This window comes from Manihot esculenta, chromosome 17 (genome assembly GCF_001659605.2).
Source record: "Manihot esculenta cultivar AM560-2 chromosome 17, M.esculenta_v8, whole genome shotgun sequence".
Taxonomy (NCBI): Eukaryota; Viridiplantae; Streptophyta; class Magnoliopsida; order Malpighiales; family Euphorbiaceae; genus Manihot; species Manihot esculenta.
This window is the reverse complement of record NC_035177.2, coordinates 23205870-23231778: the sequence shown is the minus strand read 5'-3', so window position 1 is coordinate 23231778 and position 25909 is coordinate 23205870. Positions and strand designations below refer to the sequence as shown.

General features: G+C 33.6%; 4 protein-coding genes across 9 annotated transcripts; 1 reads left to right on the top strand and 3 right to left on the bottom strand.

The window, feature by feature from the left end:
* Positions 1–1652: 1652 nt before the first annotated feature.
* Positions 1653–5343, bottom strand: LOC110605055 (internal alternative NAD(P)H-ubiquinone oxidoreductase A2, mitochondrial-like). 5 transcript variants are annotated; one of them, XR_006349157.1, is made up of 7 exons: positions 5230–5338; positions 3226–4184; positions 2763–2907; positions 2591–2648; positions 2342–2508; positions 1902–2255; positions 1653–1813 (listed from the first exon to the last, which is right to left on the bottom strand). XR_006349157.1 is itself a non-coding variant. In XM_021743357.2 (7 exons), the coding sequence occupies exons 4-7, from the start codon at positions 2801–2803 to the stop codon at positions 2087–2089; spliced, it is 435 nt and encodes a 144-aa protein (XP_021599049.1). In that variant the 5' UTR covers positions 2804–2907; positions 3226–3549; positions 3634–4184; positions 5230–5338; the 3' UTR covers positions 1653–2086. The 5 variants fall into 5 exon arrangements, 4 of the variants coding, with proteins under 4 accessions (XP_021599049.1, XP_043808257.1, XP_043808256.1 ...); XM_021743357.2 differs by having other exon boundaries at positions 1653–2255; positions 3226–3549; positions 3634–4184; XM_043952322.1 differs by lacking the exon at positions 5230–5338 and adding an exon at positions 4879–5175 and having other exon boundaries at positions 1653–2255.
* A 2739-nt stretch (positions 5344–8082) lies between these two features.
* LOC110605598 (endonuclease 4) lies at positions 8083–11943 on the bottom strand. Of its 2 annotated transcripts, none has more exons than XM_043952839.1 (9): positions 11654–11943; positions 11005–11179; positions 10765–10875; positions 10606–10661; positions 10131–10214; positions 9592–9684; positions 9163–9230; positions 8679–8815; positions 8083–8466 (listed from the first exon to the last, which is right to left on the bottom strand). In XM_043952839.1, the coding sequence occupies exons 1-9, from the start codon at positions 11768–11770 to the stop codon at positions 8348–8350; spliced, it is 960 nt and encodes a 319-aa protein (XP_043808774.1). In that variant the 5' UTR covers positions 11771–11943; the 3' UTR covers positions 8083–8347. The 2 variants fall into 2 exon arrangements, with proteins under 2 accessions (XP_043808774.1, XP_021599919.1); XM_021744227.2 differs by having other exon boundaries at positions 8679–8752; positions 11654–11940.
* A 2025-nt stretch (positions 11944–13968) lies between these two features.
* On the bottom strand, positions 13969–22444 carry LOC110605108 (beta-galactosidase 8). The gene is made up of 19 exons (XM_021743429.2): positions 22139–22444; positions 21921–22016; positions 21304–21416; positions 20848–20914; positions 20598–20690; positions 20215–20358; positions 19971–20059; positions 19764–19869; positions 19562–19649; positions 19028–19146; positions 18596–18760; positions 17752–17951; positions 17446–17534; positions 17245–17354; positions 16119–16226; positions 15737–15847; positions 15075–15286; positions 14674–15001; positions 13969–14341 (listed from the first exon to the last, which is right to left on the bottom strand). The coding sequence occupies exons 1-19, from the start codon at positions 22313–22315 to the stop codon at positions 14231–14233; spliced, it is 2526 nt and encodes an 841-aa protein (XP_021599121.1). The 5' UTR covers positions 22316–22444; the 3' UTR covers positions 13969–14230.
* Positions 22445–23037: 593 nt separating this feature from the next.
* Positions 23038–25779, top strand: LOC110605109 (transmembrane protein 184C). Its single transcript, XM_021743431.2, has 5 exons — positions 23038–23237; positions 24033–24321; positions 24411–24533; positions 24639–24929; positions 25363–25779. Exons 2-5 carry the CDS (start codon positions 24058–24060, stop codon positions 25567–25569), a joined length of 885 nt encoding a protein of 294 aa, XP_021599123.1. The 5' UTR covers positions 23038–23237; positions 24033–24057; the 3' UTR covers positions 25570–25779.
* The last annotated feature ends 130 nt before the right edge of the window (positions 25780–25909 follow it).

Here is a 25909-nt window from a genome sequence, read left to right as displayed (position 1 = left end):
TGGCGCCAGGCCATTATTTAATTATTTAATTATTTTTTTTCTTTTTTAGAATGGCCTGGCGCCACTCACAATGACACTAGATCATTATTTCCGGGCGCCACTGTATCTTAATTTTTTTTTAATTATTAAAATATTATAATGATATTAATTAATTAATATATTATTTTTATATTATATTTTTTATTATAATAATATTTTATAATATATTTTATTAATTTTAATATATTTTTATAATAATATTATAATTAAATAATATTAATTATAAATTTATTTACTGAATTAAATAATTAATAAAAAAAATAAATTAATATAAATATTTAAAATTATAAAAAATAAATTTATTTTTATTAAACTGTGCAGCCGTATATAATCACATAATAATATTAATTTTATAACACTGAAATTATATAGCGTCAGTAATATTTTTAGTTTAAATATTAATAATAAAATATATTAAATATTAATATATAAAATATATATTAATATTTAGATAGAATAAAATTATACTGTAATTAATTTATCATACGATTAAATTAATTTATTTATTTATTTTTCTTTAATAAATTATAAATAATTTAATATTTTTATATAATATCTAATAGCAAAATAATATAATAATTTTAAATATTTTATGCATTTAAATATGATAATTATTTATAACTGATTTTAGTAATTTGTGGAGTTATAAAATAACATTATTAGATGATTAAAAAATTAACTATTTAATAATAGTATTACTGGCTTAATTTATTAAAATAATAAAATAATATTATTGTATTAATTTATTAAAATAATAAAAAATACTGAATAAATATATACAATATTATTAAATTATTTTTATATATCTAATCGCAACCAAATTGTTTTTATATCTCTAATCACAACATAATATTAATTTTATATTAATTTTATAATTTATCAAATATTAATATATTAAAATTATAAAAAAATATTTATTATTATAAAAATATAATATAAATAATATTAATAAATTAATATAATATAATTATTTTATTATACTATATTAATAATTAAAAAAATAAATACATTGTGCCAAGCTATTATTTATTTTTTTCATTATTTATTTTTTTATTTTATTTGTAAGAGGTGAGACCCTAATTTAATTTTTTATTATTAAAATATTATAATTATATTAATTAATTAATATATTCTTTTTATATAATATTAATTTAATAATTTTATTTATATTATATTTTTATATAATAATTAAATTTTTATATTATATTTTTTATTATAATAAATTTTTTATATTATATTTCATAATTCTCTAACATATTAGGACCATTAATATTATTCATACGAATGACACTCCAATAACAATAAATTTAATTTTTATAATTTTAAATATTCATATTAATTAATTAATTAATTAATCTATTTTTTATTAATTATTTAATTCAATTTTTCTTGTATATATATTTAATAATAGTTAAATAAATTTATAATTAATATTATTTAATTAGAATATTATTATAAAAATATATTAAAATTAATAAAATATATTATAAAAATTTTATTCTAATAAAAAATATAATTATTAAGTTAATATAATATAAAAATAATATATTAATTAATATAATTTTAATATTTTAATAATTAAAAAAATTTTAAAAACATTAAGGTCTAAAAAAAATAAATAAAAAATTAATGGCCGGACGCTACTTAAACACCTGTCACCCAACATCCATAAATATTTTTATGGTAGCTCTAAATACATAAATAAAAAATCTCCCGTTCTAAATTGACAAAAAGCCCTAAAAGTCTCCCGTTATAAAAAGCCTCCCGTTTTCATCTATTGGAAATTGAAACATAGTATTAATTTGTTCCTTGTTTAGCTTACTAGATTCGAGATTCAGACTCCGAAGACAATTTATCCTTACCTTGGACTGGCGCAAATCGACCAGTGCCTTGTAACGGCCTACAGATGCCATGCCTACCCAGATGCCTGTAGATAAAAAATCACCTAGAGGGACATCACACTGAAAGCCTTGCCTCCATTTTGCTTTCCAATATTGTTAAACAGCTCCACTAGATACTTCCCTTGCCTTTCTGCAACTAATTAGCTCTAATGCCGTAGGTGGCACCATATCAGAATGCTGGAACACTTGCAGGGTTCGACCGGAGCCAGAGCTTGAAGTACTGGCCTCCCTGTCTGCTCAAGAAAACCAGCACAGTCTCCAAGTGCGAACACATCTTCCACAGCAGGGACCCGCAACCATTGATCAATACCAATCCTGTTAAGAGGATCTTACATGGATCAGAGAACACAGGAAGAATTAATGTGAAGAAGGTGCAAATAAAATTGTTGTTTGTCTAATACCTTCCACCAGGGGACTTGGGAACATTGAGTGACTTTACAAACTGTGATAGACCAGCACCAGTAGACCACACCAAGAGTCGATATGGAACTTCTTCAGCACCATCGCTGAGAACTAATTTGGTGGGATGCACCTCTTTCACTACACCTCGCGTGTGCCGGACTCCACACTGATAAAAAATTCCACATGTCATGGAAGGTATTGGAAGGAAACACAATCTGGGATATTGGACAAGAAGTTAAATTAATTACCTTAGTCAAATGATTTGTTGCCTTAGTCAACATCGAAGGATGATAGAATTTCGTTTGCCTGTTCAAGAAGAAAGGAACAAAAACATAATCAAATGACACAAAATAGTAGATTTGTCCATGCAAAATTACTGCTCATTAGTAAGTGAGACTTCATGTTATCTCTGAGGATAACCTTAATGCGATCCTTAGCATGAGAATACTGCTCTTGGACATCTCTCATGATAAAATCACTCATTCACCACTAAACTCCACCCCTGTTGGACCACCTCCAATAACAACACAGTGTAAGAGGCGGCTCTTCTCTTCTTTAGATATGCCTGCAATAGCATCACCACAATAAGTAGTTCATCAAACTTTGGCTTCAAGAAGTCCTACACGTTGTCCAGCCAAACAAGTATGTCAAGTTGGTGATAGGGAGAAAAGGGTTTTTGTTTATCTATTTATTTTTCATGTGGGATGGAAAGGGGGCTTGGTGGAGTTCACCAATGAAGGATGGGCGTCGCTAAACTTGACTACAAGAAGGAACATAACTGAACACTTATTGTAATTGCTTCATCATGCACCTTGTGTAGACAAGGCCAAAATCCAACAAGAAATTAAGATCAACATAACTAACAGGAGCAAAAAAGTCTTACTTCATGTTTGTCTGTGTCAATGCCAGTACAGGAAGCCAGATAAAAGTACGAGTTGGGACTTGTTGCCAATGCAGATTGTATCCTATTAACAGGCTCAGTTACAGATCAAAACTCAAGGGTCCCAACCCAAGTTGAAGCAAGTAAAGGAGTGAAGACCATGTGATTCCTTGGAGATATGCAAACAATATCATAGATTTTGGTGTCAAGTCCTTCCATAAAAGGACATGCTGCCCATCCAGTGCCAAGAACAACCACCCTTGGCTCTTCACCAGGCTTGGTTGCTTGTTGAAGCAAATGATACTTTAGCTTCAAACTCCAAATTTTCTACAAATTTCAAGATTTTAGTTCATATGTTTTGTTTGTATTTAATTCTGAAATCTAACTGCAAAAGTAGATGTGAAAGTTTACTTGCAAGACAAATCTTTTAAGTAAGGTGTTCCATTGCTCTCTTAGCTGATGAGGTAGAAACCATGTGATATTTTGCTTTATATGTAGACTTGTATTGCTGAAAATATATATAAAAAGAAGTAAAAAAAAAATCAGATCTTGTTCCAGCAACTCTTTCTCTCTTTCTTAGTTTTCTTTTCTCCCTCCAAATCCAACATTGCTTCTAGACCCGAATATCTTGGTTCTTCATTCTCATTTTCAGACTCATCCAGTATCCTCTCTGCATTATGAAACTGATAATGTGGCATGATTTACCTTCTTGATGCTGGAAAATTAAGATAGATTGTTGCCAGCAGTAACATTTTTAAGGAAAGGTGAAACCATTTATGATTGAAACCTCCTTCACACAGTGTACCCTTCTCTGCAAAACTACAAGAGTTGCCTCCTGCTCTTCTCAAGCCATTCCTAGCAATCCTTGAAAAAGCCATGCAGAGAGTATCAGTTCTGTCAGCAAGACCAGATTGCTTAAAGCTCAAACTCTCAATTCAATCAGAAGCTGTGGGCTTTTGAACCTGCACTAACAAGAGGGAGAGAAACTCAAGAGCTGCATATATTATGGAAGGAAAAGTGAAAGGCAGAGAATAAAGATTCTTTCCGAGACTAGTTAACATGGAAACAAAAGACAAACTTAGCTTTCCTCATCAGGTGATGGTAGATACAAAGTGAACACTAAAGATAATTATAGTCAGAAGCTAAAGCACAATAAGGCGCATCACTGATATAGTCGCCAAATTAAAGCGCATCGCTAAACAAAAGACAAACTTGCAAAACATGTGCATTTGTATTTTACCTAGTGGCCAAATTAAAGCGCATAGCTAATATGGTTCCCCAGAATATGTTTGATAAGATTTCAAAATCTAGAGGAAACCATTTACTAATCGAATGATGCAATCAAAATGATCAAGAATCGGCATTCCTTTTCATGTAGAAAGAATAAGCAGCCATGGGACATGATTTACATGCTCTAATGAATATACTTACATAGAAATAACGTCGCATACTGAAGATACCCAATATTTCATATTAAAAAGGAAAAGAAGAAAGAAAAAATCTGGCATCACTCCAGAATGTTCGTTATTTTCGAAGTTCATGACCTGGGTATTATTTTAATAAGCAAATCTTAATAATTTAATAGTTTAACGTGAGAGAAATTACTAGAACAACTTAAAGGTAAAGACGAATACTTGCATGCAAAGATTTACCCACCTCATTACAATGTAAAAATCGCCCAAACTTCATACTAAATTCAATACTCCAAAAGATAACAAGTTGTTAAACAGCAAAAATCTCAACTTTTACGGATCTTGTTGAACAACGGGAAGAAAATGAGCAAAAATGAAAAAGCAAGACGGAAACAACACTGCACCAACGCGAATGAAACGCAAACCAACTATAATTAAACGGAAACAAAAGCTACCCATTATTAAATATACACTTCAGCAGACCATACAAATACAAGAAAACAGAGTATTTGGCATTAACAAATATGGGAAATAGAAAGCAACAACAAAAACAAAAAAACATGATTCGTAAAAATAGAAGGTTCAAGAACATTACTGTCTTTTTTTTGTTGGGTTCGAGCTTGAGTAGGGAGAGCAAATTGTATCCAAGATTTATTGATCCGCCTCTTTAAAAAACAAAAGAAAGACGTTGGCACGTACCAGATATAGCACGTGTCACATGTTCAAATGTAATCGTGCCACGTGCTATATTTGACACGTGCTATATTTGGTACGTGCCAACGTGCTATATCAAAAAGGAGCCAAATCGTGCTATATTTGGTACGTGCCAAATATTTTGACACGTGCCAAAATGGGCCTTTGCAAGACTTGGACTTTTTGAATCAATTGGCAAAACTTTTATTTTTATTTAATTTTTTTTTTTTCTCTTTTGAACTGCAATCGGCAATGATGTGGAATTGCTTGGCGGCGATTCTCCTATCTCCTTTATTTTCTCCCTTTTAAGACGGTAAAATAATTTTAAAAGGACAAAAGAGACAATGCCATAAAAGGATAAGTGGTCAAATATAAATTTATTAAACAGTTGAGCACATCATTGCCGATTGTCTCTTTTGTCATAAATTTATATTTGGTGCTCAACTGTTTATATTTTGTCATAAATTTATATTTGGTGCTCAACTGTTTATATTTTGTCATAAAGGACAATCGGCAATGATGTGCTCAACTGTTTATGACAAAATATAAACAGTTGAGCACCCTACGGCGACCCTTCGCCCGCTTAGAAGTGGATTCGTGACATTTTGTACCCAAAACAAGGGCGCTACCAAGCTGCCTTCTTTCTTCTTATTTGACTTTCAAGGGAGCGAGCGGTCCCTCACTAAAACTAAAAGTGTCCTTAACCTCTTATTCCTCGGCAATGATGTGCTCAACTGTTTATGACAAAATATAAACAGTTGAGCACCAAATATAAATTTATGACAAAAGAGACAATCGGCAATGATGTGTTAATAAACTTATGACAAAAGAGACAATCGGCACCGAATATAAATTTATGACAAAAGAGACTATCCGCAAAGCAAGCAGCCGCAACTATATATAGCTCGCCAGTTCCACAGCAATCAGCAAGTCAGCCACTCACCACTTACCAGCATGAACCAGATCACCAGTGCACCACTCTCTGCAAAAATGGTGTTTTTCAAGAGCAATCTTCATTGCAAATATCCCCTCATTTCCACCTCCTTTCTCTTCACTCTGTTTCTTATTTATATTCCAAGCTGTATTGCAATTCGACCTTATTATCTATCTGGACCCTTCCCTCTACAACCCGTCAATACCATCATCTTCACCCACAAGAACGGTGGAGCAAATGGTGTTGGGATGGCCAGACCCGGGAATGGATTTGGAAAAGATCGTTTTATCGGCAAACAGCACGTACAGTCTATTAGACCCACCGTCTTCAATAACAAGAATCTTGGTGCAAATGGTGTTGGCGTGGTCAAACTCGGCAAACAGCAGCCTGTCAAACCCGCCGTCTTCAACGACAATAGCGGTGGTGCAAATGGTGTTGGCATGGTCAGACTCGGGAATGGGTTTCGAAAGGGCCATGATATCAGCGAACAACAATTACAGCCCATCAAACCCGCCGTCCTCAAGGACAAGAATCTTGGTGCAAATGGTGTTGGCGTGGTCAAACTCGGCAAACAGCAGCCTGTCAAACCCGCCGTCTTCAACGACAATAGCGGTGGTGCAAATGGTGTTGGCATGGTCAGACTCGGGAATGGGTTTGGAAGGGGCCATGATATCAGCGAACAACACTTACAGCCCATCAAACCCACCGTCCTCAAGGACAAGAACAGTGGAGCAAATTGTGTAATTGCCGTGGTCAGACCCGCGAATGGATTTATAAAAGGACACGTTTTTGGCGAACGGCACTTACAGACCATCAAGACCACCGTCTTCAATTACAAGAACAGCGGTGCAAGTGCCATTGGGATGGTCAGACCCGGAAATGAGTTTGGAAAAGGCCGGAGAATTAGCGTCTTTGGCAAAGATGGCCATCCCAGGAAAGTGCATCCTAGTGTCGTGAAGCACAACTACCATGCAGCCACATCGGGATTGAACAGGTTCTTTAAATCGGATTCTGGGTATAAAAGAAAATTGGGAAACGTTGTTGTCGATCACCTAGCCGATCATACTGGTAATCATTTCGACATGAACAAATCCTTCGGATCACCGAGATCCGAGTTCGGAGAGAGACGGAGAAGCTACGGCGTTGGTGGGGACTGGTACGGAGGCAAGCATGAGCAGCAGCTGAGTGAAGGGTTACCCATTAGACGTAAGGCTGGAGAAGTCAAGCGCAGCGTTTCACCTCCAGCTGGTATTGGCAAGTAAGAAGTCGTCTTAGTGGATAATGTTTTGTTTTGGTCTTCTAGATTTTTCGTTGCAAAGACTAGGTGGATGTGCGGCTTTTGATGGCACATATTACTATAATTGAAACTTTTTTTTATATTCCTAGATTATATGAAAATTAATATATGTATATATCTTTCTATTTTTAAAAATTTAAATTATATTTTTATATTTTATTTTTATTAAATTTAAAAATATTCATGTGAAAACAGTTTTGTTTGCCAAAAAATTTGGTAAACAATAAAAAATAAATATTTTTTTTATTATACATTAATTAAAAAAAAGCTCACGATTTTATTTTTCGAAAAATACGACTTCGAGTTTCACGGTCGATATAGGCTGTCGCCTGGTCCCACTTTTGGACTGGGGCTCTAAATCAAAAACCCAATTTGGAAATTTTTGTCAAAATTTTTCACAACTATTTAATGCCAGGTGTGAGCTTAGAAATTTAAAAAAGAATTTAATAATTAGAATTAATATGTATAGATAAGTACATAATTAAACTTGAGTCTCATCATCTTTGTGTCTTGAATCCACTAGATCGGGTCTAAATAAATTTTCTCCATGGATAATTTGCTAGCAACAAGGCATATTCTGGAATATAAAGGCATCCCAGCAACATGATGGGATGATGTCAACAGTTCATGTTACAGAAAGCTTCAGAGAATTGGCAAACGGGAAAGAGATAATAAATCAGGTTGGTTCATGAGGCGTTGTGAAGGGGAAGGTTGTGCTGTATATTAAATGGTCTGTTTTGTCCCGTCTCTATTTTATCCATTGAAGATACTTCTCCAACTCTTCTATCCTCATGCTTTAGCTCTCTTGCCTTGAGAAGCAAAAATGCGGTTGAGGGTGGCAGCTAATCGAATGCCACCTTGAGCAAGCCTTTTTTCCACAATAGGCAACCGAGAAAGAAAGTAATCATCTGCAGCACAGCATATCAAGAATTAAAGAATTATATGGAACAAAAGTCCCATCCAACGATCAAAATGGTACATGCCAGTTTCCTGAACATTTTTTTTTTTGTTGTTGAAGCAGTTTCCTGAACATGCTGCAGAGGAAGTTTCGTGCACACTTATTTTGCAATTTGCATCTAACAAAATGGTAATTATATATTTCATGTAATTAAACAAATACCTCCCAAAGTGCTTCCAGGTGTGGCATTCTTGTATGCAAACTTGCATGCCAAACTAACGCTTTCAGAAGCATATCTGCACAACAAACAAGAATGACTCTGTGAGAGCCTCCATCTCTCTCTCACTCTATATATACATCTGCATACCAGCAGTCTCAATAAATGAAAAAGCTCTGTTTCAACCACTTTTAACCAAAACAGAAAAGTGACAGAACTCAATTACACACTATCCTATGTGTACGTTGAATTAAAAAAGCATACTATACTTCTCCATAATCCACTTCCGATTTATTTTACTTTGATATTTTTTTATGTCCTGACCATTTGACCATTTGGTAGCAAGGATTAAATCAAACAAACAACTCTAACAAATTTAAGCATAGGATAACTATTAGAACACTGTCAGCATTTTCAATATCATAAAACTTATAATCAGATACGTACATTTAGATGCAAATAGTAGAATAAGAAAAGACATGAACTTACGGGTCTGGACAAACTGTGCGGTTGTTTTGACAATATTCCCATAGTGGCAGTTGATTGGACCAATCATCCTAACAATAAAAAATGAAAAGAAATTGCAAAGATCTAAAGCTCCACAACACAAAAAGAATTGTAAAGGAACAGATTCATTGCCCAGATTGAGCTTCTAAAGAATGTCGTTCATGATTTTCAAATGAATAAAATACATTAAAGAATTTCAAAAATATTTGGTAACTGTTGAGAATGTGATGGAATATTATGGGTTCAATACAATTCAACCATTATGCTTTATAATGGTCTACCAGTAGACCACCACTCCCCCAGAATAAAAGAATATATCTATACAATCCTGAAAAGTTATATAATCTCTCTAGTATATGTTCTATTTTTCTTGTCAACATTCAGATACACTAGGTAGAAGGAAAAACATACTGTTATATTATTCTGAATGGCTTGTATCATGTTTGCAAGATCTGAACCATAGAATGTCTTCACAGCTGAATCAATAATCATGTCATCCCATATCTGAAATAGAAGAGTTGTATCAAAACTGAAGGCATACTAATGGGTCTAAATGGTATCAATGGTGTGTAGTCATGCAAATTCCAGGAATGAAAATTATTTTATGGAAGTCTGTTGTTCTAATTGCATATGAAAGCTGACCAGCATTTGGCACACCATTCTAGTCCACAGGTGCATATTGTATGACAGAAAAAAAATTGTCAGGTGAGGGTGACCAAATGGTAGTTTCAATTCAAAGAAAGCAAGCTTTTCTGCATGGAACAACAGCACTGATTTTTTTATTATATTGTCATTAAAACTTCAATTATTCTGTGCCTACCATCCAAGTTGAATGGACTGATGACATGTGCAGCATTGAACCCAAGCTCAGTACTTAGAGAGAACATGTTTTATCACAAGGAGAAAATAATCCTCTCTCTTCATCTCTTAATAGATTATATAACACTTACATGGTGTAGATTTGTCTTCCTACGGTACCAATGGACCATTATTGTATTTCCACCCAAATCTCCAGTGAAACCAACATGCAGGGGCTGTCATCTCAAAATAAGTTGAGAAAAGCAAGAGCAGTTTAGAGGTTCTGTAGACAATGTACGAGCACTCAGTATGCATTATCATGTAACAGATGGAATATCTATCATTGTCAAGCAAAACATCTAATAATAATAATAATAATAATAAGTTATTGTCTGAAATCAACGTATGGTGTTCTATGTGTCAAATAGAAGGCCTTTAGCTTCCCTTGTCTTCAATAAAGGTCAGTACATTTTTCTGAAGGCCAGCTTTTATTTTTCATAATACTGCTTGTTATGCTATGCAAATAAATATAGAAGAGAAATAATTCAGTCACTCTGGCACTTTAGATTCTGCATCCTACATGCTGCTTCAAAGTTAGATAGTTTCAGCAAGAGGAGCAGAGCAGACCTGATGGACATCTCCAATAAAATGGGCTAAAAACATGAGCGCCTCTGTTAAATTGTCTGCAACCAACATTGTAGAGTTCTAAATTACACCAAGTTAGAGGAAACATATTTATGCTATAGCACTTTTGTTCGTCTAATTTTAAATGTGTGGGATGCTTACACTGGAACACTGAATTGGAATTCTGATATACTGATGTAAGTTGGTTTGTGTAGTTGAGAATTGCTCCAGTTACACATCTGTCTTTTAGACCAGCAGAGTCGTGACAATCCCCTATCAGAAAGAGGGAGACAACTATTAAACAGACTATGTATCTATCTGTAAAAGTGAAGCGCATTAAGGAAATAGATAATTTTATGTCTACAGCTGAACCAAGGAACATTAGCAGCGAAGATAACTTACTACAATATTGATAATTACACTTGAAATCTGGTGTATCAATATAGTGCAAAGCACTACTCCAGCGATAGTGGAACCGGATCTCATCAGGCCAGGAGCAAACAGCTGCAAGGTCACCTTCAGCAGAATCCGGAAGCAATTCCTTGACTGCAGCTACTGCATCTTCAGTTAAATACTCCTGAAGAATAAAATGTTATCATTATATCCAACGACAAAAATCAGGCAGACAACTGCGAATTTATCGAAACAACTTCAAATACGTTACACCAAGTAAAACCCATAAAGAAAGCAACCAATTTTCAGGAAAGAAAAAAAAAATCTTGGTGATCGTGAATTGACTAAATTAGTAGTTATTATGCTAAAATAGAAGCCTGAGGCAATTACTTGACAGCAGCTAGAGCATCTTCAGTTGAATACCCCGAGGATCAAAAAGTTACTACTCATTCCTCGAATAATATTCAATCAGGTTCAGGCAACTTGGAATGATCAAAACAATAACTTCAAATAGTAAACCACCACCACTTCCAAGTAAAACCCATCAATATAGAAATCAATTTAAAGTAATTCTCAGGACAAACAAATCCCTCATTGTCGTGATCTGACTAAATTAGTAGCTACTAAGAACCCAAAAAAGAATCTCAGAAAATCTCACCTCTGCTATCTTGCAAACCGCATAGTGACCTTCCTTTCCCCAGCCCAGAATTCCAGTAACCAATTGGACGAGAACAAGCACCCTTCCAACCCACCACAGCCCAGACCCACCACCCATTTCTGTTGAACCAAAAAATTGACAGGTACAACTAAATTTATAAGAAAATCAACGAACAGAAAGTATATTTCAAGGCGAAATGAAAAGCTCAAGGGGAAGCATCTGGCATGGCCCCTCCACAAGGCCGCGTTCTACTTCCAACCAACTTACATACCCAACAACCTGATCTTTTGTTATTGCGGCAGCGCATAGGTATTTTAGTGCTGATCGGCGTTGAAGTTCTCTCACCAATCAGACTCTGCCACGTCCGAGTAAAAAATTTTAAACGAAATCGATTTTCAACCGATTGATAATCCTAAATTGGCAATAATTTAAAATGAACCATTAACCTCAGTTATTGTTTGTCCTTCAGACAAAATACTTCAAAAGTTAATATTATTTTATAACTGCACTAACCTTAATTATTATTGGGATTTTTTTTATTTTTTTATTTTTTAATTATTAATATATTATAATAAAATATTTATATTATATTAATTTAAAAATATTATATTTTTATAATAATAAATTTTTTTAATAATTTTAATATTATAATATTTAATACATTTTATTATTAATTTTTAAATAAAAAATTACTGGTATTATATAATTTTAAAATTTAATTTTATTATAATTAGATGCATTATTTATTGTTATTAGATGTATGAAAATAATTTATTGTATAATATATATTTATATAGTGATAAATTTTTTTATTATTTTAATAAATTAATATATTAATACTGTAATTAAATAGTATAAATAATTTTATATACGTTTAATCACATGATAATATTATTTAATAACTCTTCAAATACTAAGTTAAAAATAGTTATTATATTTTATAAAAATATTTTTAATATATAAGAGTTTAATAATAAAAGACTGCACATAAAAAATATTTACAATTATAATATTATTATATACAATATCACTTTATTAAATTTTTTATAGTATACATTTATCCTATAATAAAATTTTTTATTATTTTAATAGATTAATTCTGTAATCCTATAATTAAATAGTATCAGTAATTTCGTACGAATTTAATATTATTTTATAACTCTGTAAAGTACTAAAACTAGTTATAAATAGTTATTATATTTTATAAAAATATTTTTAATATATAAAAATACTATAAAAGTTAATAATAAAGAAATGTAGATAAAAATATTTAGAATTATAATATTATTCTGCTATTAAATTTATACAAAATTATTTAATTGAATTAATTATTTAATTTATTTATTTTTTTAATAAATTATAAATAATTTATATAAAAATATTTAAAATTATTATATTATTTTGCTATTAAATATTATATAAAAATACTAAATTGTTTATAATTTATCAAAAAAAATTAATTAATTAATTAATTTAATTACAGAATAAATTAATAAAATTTATTATTTTTGATAAATTATAAATAATCAAGATCACGAATAACATTTAATCACAACATAACTTTATTCTATAATTCTAAATAGCATTTCAATAAAAGGTAAATTTAATTTTTATAATTTTAAATATTCATATTAATTAGTTTATTTATTTATTTATTATTAATTATTTAAATCACAACATAATTTTATTTTATAATTTTAAATAATAGTGCAATAAAAAATAAATTTAATTTTTATAATTTTAAATATTTATATTAATTAATTAATTAATTTATCTATTTTTTATTAATTATTTAATTTAATATTTATATATATATATATATTTAATAATAATAAATAAATTTATAATTAATATTATTTAATTATTAAATTAATATAATATAAATATTTATTATAATAAAAACTAAATTAAATTCTCGCGCCACCCAAGGAATAATTTTAAAAAAAAAAATTATGGCCTAATGGCACTTAAAGTGGAGCCAGGTTTTAGCGATTGTTTAACAGGCGCCAACCAACCTTTCCGAGTGATACTTGACAACCCAATTCCAAATCCACAAATATTTTTCAACCAACCCTAAATCCATAAATTAAGAGTAGGAAAGTCTCCTACTCTTAAATTGGTAAAAAGCCCATTATTATTTATTAGCTATAAAATATTATAAAAAATTTAAAATATTTCTGATATAAAAAATTAATTTAATAAATTTTTTAAAATATTAAAAATATTTTAATATATTTTTTAAAATTAATAGACTAACCAATTAATTTTTATATTATAGAGATTAAATAATAATTAAAAATAATGAAACAAGAAAAGGAAAAAAAAACTCATAAATTGTATAATTTCAATATTTTTATTGGAAGACATGTCTTAGGGCTACTGAAACAGCGCTCTCAACCACCAACCATATAACGAGGTTCACCATAGTCGTCAATGTAAACTTATTTGGCTTTGTTTGAAGCTAGAAAAGAAAAATATATACAAGACATTGAGGAGGATAACTCCAAGACATGAAGCATGGCTACTTGAGCTAGTTATCAAGAAGCCATCACAATGACTTTGGAGCAGCCAATGGAATTAGTCGCTGCAAAGAGCTTCAACTGCGAAGCTTTTGAGAACTCCAGGACAAGGGTCACCAAGATTGGCAGCTGATACAGAGATTGAACACCCTTCTTCACCAATGCAAACCTGTAATTCCATTTGAACATGTGAAGATGTAGAAAAGTGAAAGGGGGAGCGGAGTAAAAGGAAACTGAGCGAATTGCTTTGAAGCCAATCCTATGAAAGCAAAGTGCAACAAGTTTAGAAAGCTGAGACCTCCAGCAACCATTACCCCACATTGTATCTCTATTCACACGAGACAACTGTTTACTTACAGTCTCGTGTCTAAGCAAGCGACTGAAACCAGAGCCTAGTTGACAAACAGCCATCATAGGATAGATTTGGTTGGCAAGGCAACAATCAGAAGCAAACCTGGGTTACTGGTTTCAGATTTACAGAAGAGAAAAAGTTTTTCTTACCTTTTGAACAATGGATAACATGTCAGCATTGCAGTTTCCTGGAGTGAATGTGCCACAATTTCCAGAAAAGGTTCCAAAACTAGCAAAGTTGATTGATGTAATACGCCATCCTTTTTCACAGGTCAGTTTAACTTCAGGGCTTTGAGACTTGAATTCTGAGTTTGGTTTCCAAGAGTCAGTTGATGGTGGATCATCCTCTGACACAATTGAACATATCTCTTGGCCAGTTCTTGTTAGCAGAGAAATCTTTGAAGGGTCTCCCCCTAGCTCTTCATGTAGGACCAGTAGGTTTTCACCAGGGTGAACCCATGTGCGTGGGACATGATACCTGGACAATATCATCTTTTTAGAATTTATAGTAAAATGTCGTACTCTATAAAACAAGAGCTATACTTTCTTACAGTGTTTGAGCTGGCTGACCACATTTCTTCAGACATTTAAATGGGTTATAAGATCCTCTATAATCACATTTTTCAGTGCAACCTTTTGCTGGTGAGAGATAGGCAGGCCAATATCGTCCTATGCTCTGTCCATTAACCCAAGCTTGACCTTTTCCCATGCCACTGAGATTCAAGGCTAAAGGACCCTTCCCTTCAGGAGGGACAAACACGCCCTAAAAAGAAAAGGAAAAATAGAACATCAAAACCTGGCTTCAGTATTCAAGTGGCAACACATCAGATCAGAATTAGTTACAAGAAAATTGAATTTCATCAAGTGAACAAAGGAGAGTCAATTGGAGCCCAATTTGCAATCCATATCATCTGCAAGTCATTTAAGCAGAGGCACTTCATCGTATGGTAGAGATGAAGCTGCACTTTGCAGCCCTTTTGGGGGGTTAATCATCAACATCCGTAACATGAACATTACTAAAATGGGTGTCAATCACAAACAATTTTTCCATCCTATCCAAATTGTATCAACCTAAGCACAGGTAGGTGTCATCAGAGCATGGTGCAAACAAATCTAAAGAAAGGATTCATCAATCAGTTTGTATATATTCTACATGCAAAGATCCGCAGAATCAGCAAATGGATACCATAAAATGTTGCCGACATGCACTTACCTTGTACCATATCAAACTCTTATTAACAGGTAGAGGAGTCCCTTGATTCCACAGTGAACTATTTGCTAGACTGACCTTATCCAGTCCAAGGTATTCCCCTTCAAGTCCCACCTGAAGAAGGAAATATGTTTAACGTTGGAAGCACAAGGTGACATCATCTTTTTAATCAGCATGTATGGGACCTTCCATTTTTATTTATTTAGTTTTGGAGCTTTTCATTTTTGGGGTGTGGTGGGGGAGTGGTGTTGAGTGGAAGGGAAATCTTTCAGTGCACAATTTTTTTGCCCCCCAGAAGAAAGCATAGCTTGGTTTTTTCCAACAGGTGAAAAATGAAATAGTACAGCTTATTGCCAAGCAAAGCAGATAGTGAGACCGTTCCAACCTGATAGGTCCATTTTCCAGAAGAAATATTATTCTTGCCGTGATTAGAGCCAATAAGCACAACAGAATTAATTCCAGCTCCTTGAACATCAAACCATGGTCCAAAGTTCTGAACATACCAAATAATTAGAAGTATTAGCAAGCTTGATTAATAATATAGCTCAATAAATACCTGAGGTAGTTAGTTCCTTAGATATCCAAAGCATCTCACACTGATATTGGTGCAATACCATCTTCATAATTACAAGGCTACTTATTGTAGGAATAAATTTAGAAAACAACTATTTATCATATTTTGTGAATTTCTCTTTGTTATTAGAATAGGGACTTATTTTGTGATTCTGGTATAAGTATGTTTACAGGCTCCTTAACAACCGTTTTCCTTTCTTGGCTCATTCTTTGAAAGAAATTGCACAAAATCCAAAATAAATTAAGTTCAATCATCTTTCTCTAGATACCTCAAAACTGTAATGATAAAATTGGAAAATCTATATATAGCAAAGCTTTTGTCATTTTCTCATCAAGATTGGAAATTTTTACCTTTAGATTTTATATACAATATTAAACCTTCTACAGCACATCTTAACAGATCATGATATAATTGGTAATCAGAAGCAGAGCCAACTCATCCAACTCTCATGGATCTGATTCTTTGTTTAATATGGATTGGGAAAGAAGAATCAGGAATGACAATGTGAAGATACTTAGAAAAAAAATTTTAGGGACACATCACAAACAATGTGTGAACAAGTGGGTGCCTCTCATAATCCAATTTGAGAGGACTCTTCTAACCAATGCCATCCTGATTTCACCTCTTAAGGACAAACAAAAGCCATTCATAGTGGGTGAGAAGTAGGAGTCTCTTCAATTCTAGATACCCTTAGAAAAGCTAATAGTTAATTTATTGATATTACATCAGATTTGATTTTCCCCTACAACAGACAACAGATGCATTATTAATTAGCATTAACTATCACCTTAGAAAAGTACTTGACAACTAAAAAAGACAGTAATATATCCAGGATCCAGTTTGTGTCGGCACATTACGACTGACTGCTAACATCAGACCATATTAAACTTGATAGATATAGTGGGTTATTTCTTGAAAGCAAATGATAAACAATTACCTGTAGACCGATCATCATACTTAACAAATCCAGTGTGTTATTTCCTTCATTTAGACTAATCTTCTGAGTGAGTGAAAAGCTTGCATCATCATGATAACCATATCCAAATGCTGCAAGATACCATTATGTGATGTTCATTATTTATCATACTAAAACAAGTGAACGTAAAATTCATTGTGACAGCATGGATAATTTTCTCACCTATAAGCCTTTTGTTTACAAAAAGTAGAGCTGCATGCCCCAAACTCTCAATATTTAAAACGACATCTTTCTCTTGATCAGCATTCACACTAATATTGTGAATATTGTGAAGTGAAGGCAAATCATAATAGGAAAATGAAAGTTGGAACAGAATAGATAGAAGTAGGATTAGTATGGTGAAAAAGCTAATGGAGTGGAGAATACTAATTAGGAAAATAAAAAATATTGATATAAAGTTCATAATTGGAAACTAGGAGAGATTGAGAGAGAAAGAGAGATGGTGGTGATGAACAATTGATTAATTACCTGGTCGAGTACCACAGAAAATCACTGGTATCTTTTGTTGTATTAACCTGCTCTAATAGAACTGGCTCCATAAATGAGTTGTTACCCCAAATGCCCACTTTTTCTTTATACCAACTCCACACTGTTGGCTCCAGTGATATCTCATTAACAGAGGTTGATTGAGCAAATGAAGCATCACCAAGACTTCTTTGTGAAACAATCTTCAACATGAAGAATGATGGAACAAATGAATTCAACAAAGCCATAACTGTACAAGATATTTCCTCTACATAATAACTGGGGGAAAACAGGGGAAGGAGTAAGGATTATTCATCATCACTCTTTTGTTTCCTTTTGGACTGGAGAAAAAAGAAATATTCTTAGATTGAACTAAAAAGAAATGATCTAGATAAATCTTCTAACTGGCAAGGCATAATGGCATGTAATTGAGTTCAGCAATGCATTTTTGTTGGTGACTTGAGAATTATGCTGCAGATCAGTTTTTTAGGTTCAGGTCAACTTCCATAGCAAGATTTGCATGACCAGAAAGAAAGAAAGGTGATCCTAGGACTATTTGACTTGGGAAAAACAATAGTTAAAAGGTCAATTACCCAAAAGCCAAACATGATAAGTCCCAATATCCAGATGCAAGAACATGATTAAACATATGTGCACCTATGAGATTATAAGAGCTTAATTTATTCAGTTGCAGGGGAACTACAGTGAAAATTGAAAAGAGTGAGAATTCAAGTGTCTATACCAAAGTCCCAAAAGAGTAACAAGTATTTCACTTCACCATAGACCATGAATTGAAATTCCTCAATGTGCAGTTAATTTGTACTTGTATTTATTGGGCATTGAGTACCTTTGCAGTGTTAAAAATAACATTCTTGCAATCTGGAAGTATGCTCACAGACCAAGCAGGAAGAAAGTACAAATTTCCGTTGAAAGTAACATTTGCATCTGACCTGCTGTCATAATTGGCAAGAAACGCTGCACAATCATTGAAAGATTTATAGTAGATATGTGCCTGGAAAAAAGAAAAAGGAAAGGAAAGTCAAAACAAACAACAAATAAGAACCAACAAAGCAAGCATTATCATGGAGAGCAAAAGAGTATAAATACATTTAGAAACATAGAGATGTCATGAGACAAGATGGCACCTAGATGTGCCAAACAGACATTATCCACAACGCTAACCACTGAATATGTCATTATGCTTCTCAAGGACGGGACGTCTTGCCAGTCTAGGAGGAAATAAGTGATGGACAAAGCAATGTTGAAACATTTAATATACCTCTAAGTTATTGCCAAGCTGCTTGTGCACTGGATCTGAGCTGATCAAATATTCTTCACATTGCTTTATTGCCTTGTGCAAGTCACGTAGGTGACCCCATTTTGGCTGTCTAATAAAGCCTGCATTGGACAGCTCTTACTAGATGATCAAATACAGAATTTAGAACATTTGAAAACTAGAGCTCTCAAAAAGATAAACTGGCCCCTCAAAGTACAAAGCAAAGTTTTCTAGTCAGACGTTGGATTCAATTAAATTAAATAGGTCTATAATTTAATCTCACATCAGTGTATGCCTGTTGACACGTTATTTTGCAAATTGATTGCATGTGACATCACTTTGGCATACATGAACAGCATAAATAGCAGAAAAAGAAAATTATACAACAGGAAATAACAAATCTTCCCCTACAAAAAGAGCAGAAAAAAATGAAGAGATTGATTCAGTAGTCAAATAGAATGATTCTTTGTTAGCACATGGAATAACAAGTTCCTTGGGTGATCAGGTCAGTTCAAAATGTTTAGTGGTGAAATTTACCATATTCATCTATTGGGGCATCATAGTCATAGCTTGTTGCTACCAGAGGCCCTCCAACTGTTCTTCCAAAGTTGGTTCCACCAAAATACTACAAGTAAATGTCAGCACAATTTGCAGAACAATGCGTTGACCGATTTTATCATATTTGACAAAATAATATAATAAACAAGACAAAAGAAAGTAGATCTCATTACAGACTCACCATATAGTAGTTCTGAAAAGTACCGCCATATTCAAAAAAGCGTGCAACAGCAAATGCTAGGTCCTCAACAGGTCGATAGGGAACCGCATAACCAAATGAAAGAAACCTTCAACATCAAATAAGATACCTTAATGTTTTGTTTAACCATTATAGAACTTTTCTTATACACAAGACAATTTTTAGGTTGCAAAAGATATAGATCATTACCATCCACTATAGTTCTCGGTCCATATTTTTGGTTTCGAAGGAGAATTTGGGGTAAACTGATCGCAGTAGAATCCATTACAAGTATTTATCTGCATGTAACTTCTCATTATAAACAACTAACGAAAACTTTCAAACTATTAGAAAGATAAGATAATAAATAAGTAAATTCTCCACTTTAGAACAAAGATGTTTTTAATGTGCTACCAAGGAACAAAACAAGTCTATCCATAAAATGAGTACATACAACTGGATCAGGGGCGTCTTTTTGTTGGCACATCACCCAAGGGACACTTGTATTCATACTAACAGCAGTTTCTGCAGCCCATTTGACATATAACTCTCCTGCAGCTCCATATGCCCATTCAACGTTCCCATATTCATTCTCAACCTGTTACAGAATGAAAAATAGAATCAAGATAATTCTTGCTACTCTGAATTATGCACTATTGAATTGATATACTTGGTTCGCTTATTTATTACAGAGGCATATGATAGCTCACAGTTATTCATTTATTTATTGGAAAAGCAAATGATAATGAACTAGAGTAATAGAAGTATCAACATCCTATCACTTGGAAATTCACAAAACAGTACAAAGTTCTGCAATATCATGTATAAGCCAATCACCTGAGCCAGAATGATTGGCCCACCTTGTGATGCAAAGAGATTCTCTTCCTTCATTAAATTTACAATTTTTCCAAGGAAACGCTTCATTTCCTCCTACAATGACAATGATATGGACAACATATAAGTTTTAGGAAAGGACAGCATGAATTATCAATTATATAAATAAATCCTTTTAAATTTGTAATCAACATAGAAATGAATTTTAAAGTTAAGGAATTTGAATATTGCCAAGTTAAGGATCATAAGGGACCTTGAATGGTTCATTTGTTGTTCGAAAATGAATCCCAGGAATGAAGTGTAACCAAACTGGAAATCCGCTGTCATAAACCATGAACTTCAAACATTAGGTAATGCTAAACTGGAGAGAAACTGCAAATAATTTCAGAGATAATGAATGTAATGAACTTTTTTTGGCAGTTATCCTAAGTAAAGTAGCCTTGTCCTAGCATACATTTATAAGAACAGTATACTAATGAAGTGAGAAGATAAACTAGAGTAGCCAAATATAGTAGGAGTTGTTGAGGTAGTACATATATTGTACATTAAATTGAAAAACTGCAGCCACCATCATCACACTTTCAAACATTGTAGTAAGTACTATGTAATATAGACAGAATCATATACTAGTAGGAAAAAGTAAAAAAAAAAAAAAAAAAAGAAGAGTATGTGTTTTATTGCATGAATAGAAATCATAATCAGAACAGACCCATAATTCCATTCAGCACAGGCATATGGTCCAATCCTCAGATGAACCAGAAGACCAGCTTCCTGAACTGTTTTCACAAACTTCACCAGGTCAAACCTGCCTTCAAAATAGTACTACAAATTGCAAAAAATAAGAAGGTCAGCCAGAACCATCAACAGAAAACTATGGTAATATAGACAATAATGCACTTAATTTTCCTTGACCTGACATTGTCAATATGGGAAGATATTGATAGTTGACTCAGTAATCACACGACATGCTTACCCATTGTGTTTTATCAAATAACATTGATTAAGCCAAAGATAATCGCAATAATTTTCTTTTTCCCATAGCTATCGATCAAAAGAAAGGAAAACAACACCAATGATTACAGATTACCAATGTCATAAGGAAATGCTAACACCAATATGCCTTGAAACCACAACTCATCAATGAATTATGGCCATCTTTCCTCCTTGCATACCATTATGAATCAAAAGATTATCCAACCAAATTCTTTTTAAGAATAACATCAACAACACGAAATCAGTAGATTGTGCATTTCCAACTTTACAGACAACAAATTAGAATAAGCAGAACATCAAATTTTATAACAAACATAAGAACTCATATGCAACCTGTCCTCTCACAGGCTCATGGTAGTTCCAAAACACATAGGTCTCAATCACGTCCAATCCCCCTTCCTTCGACTTTCTAATAATATCTGGCCACACCTGAAATTTCAACTCAAATAGCCTCAGTCCACATTGTCTTATAATGCAACGTCATATAACCAATCAAACTAAAACAGAAACACCCTTTATATGCAAAATTAAGGTAAATCCCAAAAACACACCTCAGGAGTAGTACGAGGATAATGTATTGAACCAGATTGCAAGACCCGCCTCTTTCCATCGATTACCAGAGCTCTATGATCATAACTCACTGTACCACACAATCCCCATTCAAAGCAATAACATGTAAAAATTAAAACAATCAGTAAAGCTAATACTAGAGTAGTCTTGCTTCCCATAATCTTTAAGACCAGGAACTAAATGGACCACTTTCCTCCCTAAAAGAAGACGATATTCGTGGATTTTGTTCAGGTTCACTTGTTGGAAATGAAAATAAGGAATATGTGAAAAGTTTTTTGAAAGAGAATAATTCTGACCTGTATGATTATCCAAACGGAAAGTCCAAAGCTTGGTTTTGTAACCATTTTATGGTCGCTAAGAAAAAAGAGAAGGTAGCTTTCAACGAGGATAGAATGAGACAGCACAGAAGCTTTGGAGGTTTCTGTTGAACCCATATATATATATGGGGGTGTTATAATTTCCTTCTTCTTGCTTTGGCAGCTTTTGTATGGCAATCATTGTAAGCGGAAAATACTTGGGACGGCAAAGGTAGAACCCGCCAAATTCAAGATATGAATCACAGCACAATCTACAAAGATCTGGTTTCTACTGCTTTCTGCCTGTAGGTTGGGCTTGGTTGTTAGGCCTCTTAAATATTTGGGTATTCTGCCAATTATTATTTCAATGTCTCTGACTTGGCTGAACCTGTAACGAGCCATCCTTCTGACTTAGGCACGAACCCTAGTCCAAGTTTGCAGCCCATATTTGGATCGGCAACCTGAACCCAACTCCAACACCTACCCCCAGATGGACACCTGTAGGCTCGAGCCAGAAGCCCAGGACAGGAGACTGGAAAATTTTTCTATGGAGATCATAAGGTCGACCGAAACGCGTCTGCCTGTCATGGGCCCACGTTATTAACTTGGAATTTACTCCTGAATTCTGAATTTCTGATGTTCAATCAGGACTATTGGAGGATTTTATTTTCTTGCATCCACAGAGCGGTCAACAGCCCAAGAAGCAAGAACAAGTGCCTTTCAAATCATTGTTCAAGTTCAGTCGATCTCCGTTTTCTCGTTCACTCTACCTTGATTTGATCCGGTAAGTTTCATAGTTTAGGGGAATATGATTGGTGACCTTCTGCAAAGTTCTTGTTTTTCTGGTTCTCTAATCTAAAGCACAAGAAGTGGAATTTTTTTACCCTGTTCATGAACAAAAGCGCTCAAGACATCTTTGTATTTAGGTGTACCATCTGGGACTTGAACTTTGTGCTGATAGCAGTGAGCATTCAAATTGATAGGAGGGATATTCTGTTGCTAGAAGTACTTTTCTTTTACATAATGGACTGCAATTTCAATTTTCACATGTTTCATTTCGTTCTCTATTGGACTCATAGCTGTGATACTTGATCCATTGATGATGTTCAACTTCAATATTAGCAATAGCTTTTGCAACATCATATCTTTTGAATCGTAATTATATGGTATAAGTTAATGGATATGTATTCATGGGGGGATTTCAAAGCAGTGGCTTAATGTGTAACTTTATTTTTTGAGCTTTTTTTGGTGCATCTTTTGCTTTTTGTAGATCGGAGTAAGATAATAAACATCAGTAAACTAAATTCTGCAGTTGCAGTCTTGCAGAGGCCTGTTTAGGTGTTTTCTCTTCCAAATGTGTGCCTGTATATTGCTCAATTTGTAATTCCTTCGATTGACCACTGATCTTATTTAATCATGATGATTTGTTAATACTGTTTAACAGAGTCTTCTCATCTTGCTGTTCAATAATGTATATAACCTCTTTGAACAAACGTGTGCATGTATATTGCTCAATTTGTAATTCCTTTGTTGACCACTGATCTATTTAGTCCTGATGGTTTTTAATGCTGCTTGACAGAGACTTCTCAGCTTGCTGTTCAATAATGGATATAACCACTTTGAACCCAGGACAGCTCACACTAATGGGATCTGCATTCTGTACGATGATAACAATGCATTTTACCCTGCAGCTCCTATCGCAGCATCTTTTTTACTGGAAAAACCCAAAGGAACAGAAGGCCATAATAATTATTATCCTTATGGCTCCAATATATGCCATAGACTCGTTTGTGGGTTTATTGGATATTCAGGGGAGTAAGGCATTCTTCATGTTTTTGGACTCAATTAAGGAATGTTATGAGGCTTTGGTGAGTGCCTCATACTCAATTATGATTTGGCCATCTTGTGGCCCTTTTGGTTCTCTACTTCACTTCTAGCTTTTCATTTATGCTTGTAGGTGATTGCCAAATTCCTAGCTTTGATGTACAGTTACCTGAATATATCCATTAGTAGAAATATTGTACCAGATGGAATAAAAGGAAGAGAAATTCACCATTCTTTCCCGATGACACTTTTCCAGGTGAAACAATTGTTCTGTTTTACCTTTTTTATTTTAAAATGATTGCAAATGAATGATACTACTGGTTAGGTGTCTATATTGAATATTTGGTTTCATAAACTGCAGCCTCGCACTGTCCGGCTGGACCACCGTACACTAAGGCTTCTCAAATACTGGACATGGCAATTTGTTATCATCCGCCCGATATGTTCCATTTTGATGATAACACTACAACTTCTTGGGTTTTACCCTTCTTGGTTGAGTTGGACATTCACCATTATCCTTAACATTTCGGTTTCTCTGGCATTGTATTCTCTGGTGGTTTTTTACCATGTGTTTGCAAAGGAGTTGGCACCACACAATCCACTTGCAAAGTTCTTATGCATCAAGGGGATTGTCTTCTTTTGCTTTTGGCAGGTAAATATCTACCCTGCTTTCTTGCTTGTCCTTCTGCATCTTCCTGGGAGAGGTTTTGGGAAGAGCTTCAAGGGCATATAAAGAGCCCTCTAACAGAACACAGGGGAAAAAGGTTCATAAATAATCAACCTCACACCCACCATTCACTGTACTGGTGCTTAAATTAGTTTTGAGTTGGGTTGTTTAACCAAAGTTCCAGAATTTAATGAAGTTTGGTAACTTGTTCTGCGAAGCAAGCCTAAGTTACAGTTCCTTGTGTAGTTCTGTGCACCTCAGAAATTATGAAAGCTGGATAATCATGATTTATTTGCAATCTGCTGAAACTTCCTTTCCAGGATTTGATCTTTCCCAATTATTTGTATTGTTGTCCATTTCATTTGTTTGGAAAATATGCTATGTTTCTTGTTTACAAATGCCATTCCATTATGTGCAGGGAGTGGTGCTTGACATACTAGTTGGCTTGGGTATAATTCGATCTCATCATTTTTGGTTGGATGTGGAGCACATTGAGGAAGCTCTTCAGAATGTCTTGGTATGTTTGGAGATGGTTGTGTTCTCTGTTCTCCAACAGTATGCATACCACGTTTCGCCGTATAGTGGAGAAGTGGAAACAAAGTTGAAACTAAATAAGAAAGATTGATATGATCAGACAGTAACTAGAGTTATATATGCAAATGGAATATTTAGTAGATTGTTCTATTGAAAGAAGGACAGGAGATGTACCTTAATATTTTGCTTAGATGTCCATGTAGAATGACATTTATAAAGTAGAATGGCATATGAACCCTCCTAGTGCAGTGTCTTTGCAGCTGCAAGTCCTATGCAATTTTAGTAGTCATTTTGAATTTCATCTTTGCTTCTATTTGCCAAGAATTATTCAGATCTTTGGTTATCAATGACACAACACAACAGGATTGACTGATAGTGGCAGTTAGTTCAGTTTTGTTGAACTAAATAAACATTATTAACTGCCAAATCCT

What these genes read in the sequence shown, in the direction of transcription:
- LOC110605055 (XM_043952321.1), bottom strand. Translation starts at nt 2,803, where the DNA reads ATGTCCAAGAGCAGTATTCTCATGCTAAGGATCGCATTAAG. An exon ending in CAACAAATCATTTGACTAAG is followed by an intron (nt 2,509 to 2,590) that starts GTAATTAATTTA and finishes ATTTTTTATCAG; the next exon opens with TGTGGAGTCCGGCACACGCG. An exon ending in CCCAAGTCCCCTGGTGGAAG is followed by an intron (nt 2,256 to 2,341) that starts GTATTAGACAAA and finishes TCCTCTTAACAG; the next exon opens with GATTGGTATTGATCAATGGT.
- LOC110605108 (XM_021743429.2), bottom strand. Translation starts at nt 22,315, where the DNA reads ATGGGAAGCAAGACTACTCTAGTATTAGCTTTACTGATTGTTTTAATT. An exon ending in CTGGAAAATGGACCTATCAG is followed by an intron (nt 15,848 to 16,118) that starts GTTGGAACGGTC and finishes TTCCTTCTTCAG; the next exon opens with GTGGGACTTGAAGGGGAATA. An exon ending in TGTTATCCATTGTTCAAAAG is followed by an intron (nt 14,342 to 14,673) that starts GTAAGAAAAACT and finishes ATGGAATTACAG; the next exon opens with GTTTGCATTGGTGAAGAAGG.
- LOC110605598 (XM_043952839.1), bottom strand. Translation starts at nt 11,770, where the DNA reads ATGGGTGGTGGGTCTGGGCTGTGGTGGGTTGGAAGGGTGCTTGTTCTC. An exon ending in GGAAGACAAATCTACACCAT is followed by an intron (nt 9,685 to 10,130) that starts GTAAGTGTTATA and finishes CTTCTATTTCAG; the next exon opens with ATATGGGATGACATGATTAT. An exon ending in ACCTGGAAGCACTTTGGGAG is followed by an intron (nt 8,467 to 8,678) that starts GTATTTGTTTAA and finishes GCTGTGCTGCAG; the next exon opens with ATGATTACTTTCTTTCTCGG.
- LOC110605109 (XM_021743431.2), top strand. Translation starts at nt 24,058, where the DNA reads ATGGATATAACCACTTTGAACCCAGGACAGCTCACACTAATGGGATCT. An exon ending in AGGAATGTTATGAGGCTTTG is followed by an intron (nt 24,322 to 24,410) that starts GTGAGTGCCTCA and finishes TTATGCTTGTAG; the next exon opens with GTGATTGCCAAATTCCTAGC. An exon ending in TCTTCTTTTGCTTTTGGCAG is followed by an intron (nt 24,930 to 25,362) that starts GTAAATATCTAC and finishes CATTATGTGCAG; the next exon opens with GGAGTGGTGCTTGACATACT.